Genomic DNA, 6000 nt, shown 5'->3' on the forward strand with positions numbered 1-6000 from the left:
CGATTGTTGTTTTTACGGTGTGACTGTAAGAGGAAAAACTGCACCACTGTAAGTTTACGGTGAAATTCTAGCGACTGAGCCACCAGTTTTTTACGGTAAACTTTCCGATCGTTGTTTTTACGGTGTGTTACTGTAGGAAGAAATTCTAGGGACTGAGCTACCAGGGTTTTTTTGGGGCGTAAAATCTACGATTGTTGTTTTTACGTTGTACTTAGGAGAAAAAAACAGCACCGCTGTAAGTTTACGGTAAAATTCTGGCGACTGAGCCACCAGTTTTTTACCGTAAACTTTCCGATCGTTGTTTTTACGGTGTGTTACTGTAGGAAGAAATTCTATGGACTGAGCTACCAGGGTTTTTTTGGGGCGTAAAATCTACGATTGTTGTTTTTACGTTAGACTTAAGAGAAAAAACTGCACCACTGGAAGTTTACGATAAAATGATGAGGACTGAGCCACCAGATTTTTACCGTCAAATTTCCGATCGTTGTTTTTACGGTGTGTTACTGTAGGAAGAAATTCTATGGACTGAGCTACCAGGGTTTTTTTGGGGCGTAAAATCTACGATTGTTGTTTTTACGTTAGACTTAAGAGAAAAAACTGCACCACTGGAAGTTTACGATAAAATGATGAGGACTGAGCCACCAGATTTTTACCGTCAAATTTCCGATCACTGTTTTCACGGTGTGTTACTGTAAGAGGAAAAACTGCACCGCTTTATTTTTACAGTGAAATTCTAGGGACTGAGCTACCAAGGCTTTTTTGGGGCGTAAAATCTACGATTGTTGTTTTTACGGTGTGACTGTAAGAGGAAAAACTGCACCACTGTAAGTTTACGGTGAAATTCTAGCGACTGAGCCACCAGTTTTTTACGGTAAACTTTCCGATCGTTGTTTTTACGGTGTGTTACTGTAGGAAGAAATTCTAGGGACTGAGCTACCAGGGTTTTTTTTGGGCGTAAAATCTACGATTGTTGTTTTTACGTTGTACTTAAGAGAAAAAACTGCACCACCAAAAGTTTACGATAAAATGCTGGGGACTGAGCCACCAGATTTTTACCGTAAACTTTCCGATCGTTGTTTTTACGGTGTGTTACTGTAGGAAGAAATTCCAGGGACTGAGCTACCAGGGTTTTTTTTGGGGAGTAAAATCTACGATTGTTGTTTTCGCGTTGTACTTAGGAGAAAAAACAGCACCGCTGTAAGTTTACGGTAAAATTCTGGCGACTGAGCCACCAGTTTTTTACCGTAAACTTTCCGATCGTTGTTTTTACGGTGTGTTACTGTAGGAAGAAATTCTATGGACTGAGCTACCAGGGTTTTTTTGGGGCGTAAAATCTACGATTGTTGTTTTTAACGTTAGACTTAAGAGAAAAAACTGCACCACTGGAAGTTTACGATAAAATGATGAGGACTGAGCCACCAGATTTTTACCGTCAAATTTCCGATCACTGTTTTCACGGTGTGTTACTGTAAGAGGAAAAACTGCACCGCTTTATTTTTACAGTGAAATTCTAGGGACTGAGCTACCAAGGCTTTTTTGGGGCGTAAAATCTACGATTGTTGTTTTTACGGTGTGACTGTAAGAGGAAAAACTGCACCACTGTAAGTTTACGGTGAAATTCTAGCGACTGAGCCACCAGTTTTTTACGGTAAACTTTCCGATCGTTGTTTTTACGGTGTGTTACTGTAGGAAGAAATTCTAGGGACCAGGGTTTTTTTTGGGCGTAAAATCTACGATTGTTGTTTTTACGTTGTACTTAGGAGAAAAAAACAGCACCGCTGTAAGTTTACGGTAAAATTCTGGCGACTGAGCCACCAGATTTTTACCGTAAACTTTCCGATCGTTGTTTTTACGGTGTGTTACTGTAGGAAGAAATGCTAGGGACTGAGCTACCAGGGGTTTTTTTGGGGAGTAAAATCTACGATTGTTGTTTTCGCGTTGTACTTAGGAGAAAAAACAGCACCGCTGTAAGTTTACGGTAAAATTCTGGCGACTGAGCCACCAGTTTTTTACCGTAAACTTTCCGATCGTTGTTTTTACGGTGTGTTACTGTAGGAAGAAATTCTATGGACTGAGCTACCAGGGTTTTTTCGGGGCGTAAAATCTACGATTGTTGTTTTTACGTTAGACTTAAGAGAAAAAACTGCACCACTGGAAGTTTACGATAAAATGATGAGGACTGAGCCACCAGATTTTTACCGTCAAATTTCCGATCACTGTTTTCACGGTGTGTTACTGTAAGAGGAAAAACTGCACCGCTTTATTTTTACAGTGAAATTCTAGGGACTGAGCTACCAAGGCTTTTTTGGGGCGTAAAATCTACGATTGTTGTTTTTACGGTGTGACTGTAAGAGGAAAAACTGCACCACTGTAAGTTTACGGTGAAATTCTAGCGACTGAGCCACCAGTTTTTTACGGTAAACTTTCCGATCGTTGTTTTTACGGTGTGTTACTGTAGGAAGAAATTCTAGGGACTGAGCTACCAGGTTTTTTTTTGGGCGTAAAATCTACGATTGTTGTTTTTACGTTGTACTTAAGAGAAAAAACTGCACCACCAAAAGTTTACGATATAATGCTGGGGACTGAGCCACCAGATTTTTACCGTAAACTTTCCGATCGTTGTTTTTACGGTGTGTTACTGTAGGAAGAAATTCCAGGGACTGAGCTACCAGGGGTTTTTTTGGGGAGTAAAATCTACGATTGTTGTTTTCGCGTTGTACTTAGGAGAAAAAACAGCACCGCTGTAAGTTTACGGTAAAATTCTGGCGACTGAGCCACCAGTTTTTTACCGTAAACTTTCCGATCGTTGTTTTTACGGTGTGTTACTGTAGGAAGAAATTCTATGGACTGAGCTACCAGGGTTTTTTTGGGGCGTAAAATCTACGATTGTTGTTTTTACGTTGTACTTAAGAGAAAAAACTGCACCACCAAAAGTTTACGATATAATGCTGGGGACTGAGCCACCAGATTTTTACCGTAAACTTTCCGATCGTTGTTTTTACGGTGTGTTACTGTAGGAAGAAATTCCAGGGACTGAGCTACCAGGGTTTTTTTTGGGGGAGTAAAATCTACGATTGTTGTTTTCGCGTTGTACTTAGGAGAAAAAACAGCACCGCTGTAAGTTTACGGTAAAATTCTGGCGACTGAGCCACCAGTTTTTTACCGTAAACTTTCCGATCGTTGTTTTTACGGTGTGTTACTGTAGGAAGAAATTCTATGGACTGAGCTACCAGGGTTTTTTTGGGGCGTAAAATCTACGATTGTTGTTTTTACGTTAGACTTAAGAGAAAAAACTGCACCACCGTAAGTTTACGATAAAATGCTGGGGACTGGGCCACCAGATTTTTACCGTAAAATTTCCGATCGCTGTTTTCACGGTGTGTTACTGCAAGACGAAAAACTGCACCGCTTTATTTTAACGGTGAAATTCTAGGGACTGAGCTACCAGGGTTTTCTTTGGGTGTAAAATCTACGATCAATCAATCAATCAATGTTTATTTATATAGCCCTAAATCACAAGTGTCTCAAAGGGCTGCGATTGTTGTTTTCACGTTGTACTTAAGAGAAAAAACAGCACCGCTGTAAGTTTACGGTAAAATTCTGGCGACTGAGCCACCAGTTTTTTACCGTAAACTTTCCGATCGTTGTTTTTACAGTGTGTTGCTGTAGGAAGAAATTCTAGGGACTGAGCTACCACGGTTTTTTTTGGGGCGTAAAATCTACGATTGTTGTTTTTACTTTGTACTTAAGAGAAAAAACGTTATTTTTACGGTGAAATTCTAGGGACTGAGCTACCAAGGTTTTTTTGGGGCGTAAAATCTACGATTGTTGTTTTTACGGTGTGACTGTAAGAGGAAAAACTGCACCACTGTAAGTTTACGGTAAAATTCTAGCGACTGAGCCACCAGTTTTTTTTACCGTAAAATCTACGATCGTTGTTTCTACAGTGTGTTACTGTAAAAAAGAGGAAAAACCTGTACTACTTAATTTTCACAGTGAAATTCTACGGACTGAGCTACCCGTTTTTTTTGTGTGTAAAATCTCCGATTGTTGTTTTTACGGTGTGTTACTGTAAATGTAAAAAAACGGTACAGCTGTTAAGAATTCGCCAACTAAGTCGGCAGACTTCTACGATAGTCGATTTTAGCGTGTGCACAAAAGTTTTCAGTCGGCCGCCGTACTTAAGGGCGCCGACCAGGTTGACGCCGAGCCGGCCGGGTCCAGGTCGCCGGTCACGTGACCAAGTCGCCAGCTCACCTTCCAGGCAGCAGGTCCTCCAGAGGCCCGAGTGCGTCATCACCTCCTCGTTCTTCTTGCTGGTCTCGTTCTCGTTGCTGCTCTTGATCTTGCAGACGCCGCGCGAGTACAGCCAGTAGTCCGTCCCCACGGCGATGGTCATCAGGCTGAAGGCGGCGAAGGCCCCCACCGTGGTCAGCAGCATCTGAACTCCGCGGTCAAACACGCCCATGTTGCCGCATTCCACGAAAGGGGGGCCCCCTTTCCGCTTCACGTACAGGAAGTAAATATTTGTGAGTTTGCGTCGCCACGCCAGCTCGGAAAAGGGGGGGCGGACGGCGGCGGGCGAACGGCGGCGGCGGCGGCGGGGGGGCGCTGGGGGGGCGGGGGAATTAGGGGAGCTCGGGGGGAATCGTATGGTTGGTTTTGGGTGGGGGGGCGCCGACCAGGTGAGAAATCAGATTAAAGGCGTTGTGGGGGGCCGGAGGGTGTGTGTGTGTAGGGGGGGGGCAGGTCAAACTTCCCTCAAAGTGGATCAACTAGTGACCTGACAGCAGGTCCCACAGGATCAAGGCCTACTTTGTGGACCGTCAGGGTTTCACAAGCTGGTCTAAGTGGAACCAGAACCGGCACACACACACACACACACACACACACACACGGGGTTCTTTCCCAAGAGAGGTGGAGGGGGGAACCTGCACAACCCCCCCGCCCCGGCTGCTTTGTATTCTCCAGACGTGGACCCGCTGGGTTCTGGACCGGGGGAATGGCGCTGTGTGTGTCGCTGTACCTCGACGTCAACCCAAGACCGATCTCCGGGCGCGCTCGATCCGGACTGGCATGGTCCAGAACCTTGGGACGGTGGGATCTTTTCAAATGGCTGATGTCAAAACCACCGCAGACATTTTATTCTTCAAGGGAGAAAAAAGAAGAAAAAAAAGATAAAACCAAACATGGAGAGATTTTAAGAAATAATCCAGCTTTGAAGGATGGAAGGGAAAAAAAATGTGCTTAGTTGTCCTTCCTCCTAAAATTCCGGTCCACGGTTTCCATGCGTGCTCCCTGGACTTGGGTCCGGCGTCAGCGCGGCTCTGCTCCGCGGAGAGGTGCGCATCCGGGCGGGGGGCATGAGGCTGAGGTGTCGGCGCGAGGAAGACGCGGGGCGACGGTCGATGCTTCCCGGCGTGCGCGAACCTCCTCGCTGCCGCATCCAGGCGCTCCTCAGTCGGCCATAAGACGAGCGCATGCACGCGTCACATCGCAGCCGTCAAATCCTCCGCTTTTTTTTCTTTTTTTTTTTTTTTTCTATTTCTTCTTCTTTTTTTTCCCACCTCCTCCAAAGACGCGATCAGATCTCAGGTCGAGCAACACATCCTCGCGTTTCTTCTTCTTCTCGGAGCTGAGAGAGGAGGAGAGGAGGAGGAGGAGGAGGAGGAGGAGGAGGAGGATGCTGAGAAGCTGAGGATGAAAAAAAAAAAAAATCGACACAACCAGCGAGGAGGAGGAGGAGGAGGAGGAGGAGGAGGATGTTAATAAATAAAAATGTCCTTTTCAACAAGTCAGCATCTGATGCTGGGTTTTGGCAGCAGGTGAACACACAAAAAAAACACGATTAAAACCACTAGGAGAAGATTTATATATAATACAAAACCTTGTATAGTAGGGGTGTCAAAAAATTTTTTTGTAACGATGTTATAATCAATTAGAGGGGAAAAACAAAACAAAAACAAAAAACTTTTTTTTTTTCAATTAAGTGAATTTTAT

The 6000-nt window shown here is 44.4% G+C and overlaps 1 protein-coding gene across 2 annotated transcripts in view; it reads right to left on the bottom strand.

Moving 5' to 3' along the window:
• The window catches only part of LOC133621838 (voltage-dependent calcium channel gamma-2 subunit-like), a 115757-nt gene extending 110084 nt beyond the window's left edge, over positions 1 to 5673 (bottom strand). Inside the window, exons 1-2 of one of the 2 annotated variants that reach the window (XM_061984234.1) lie at positions 5027 to 5673; positions 4258 to 4504 (exon numbers count right to left, since the gene is read on the bottom strand). In XM_061984234.1, the coding sequence (XP_061840218.1) occupies positions 4258 to 4468 (211 nt within the window). In that variant the 5' untranslated portion in view covers positions 4469 to 4504; positions 5027 to 5673. Of the gene's footprint in view, positions 1 to 4257 lie in introns of both variants that reach the window. The other variant, XM_061984233.1, reaches the window with a different exon arrangement.
• Positions 5674 to 6000: the final 327 nt, after the last annotated feature.

This window comes from Nerophis lumbriciformis, linkage group LG25, assembly GCF_033978685.3.
Source record: "Nerophis lumbriciformis linkage group LG25, RoL_Nlum_v2.1, whole genome shotgun sequence".
NCBI classification, from domain to species: Eukaryota; Metazoa; Chordata; class Actinopteri; order Syngnathiformes; family Syngnathidae; genus Nerophis; species Nerophis lumbriciformis.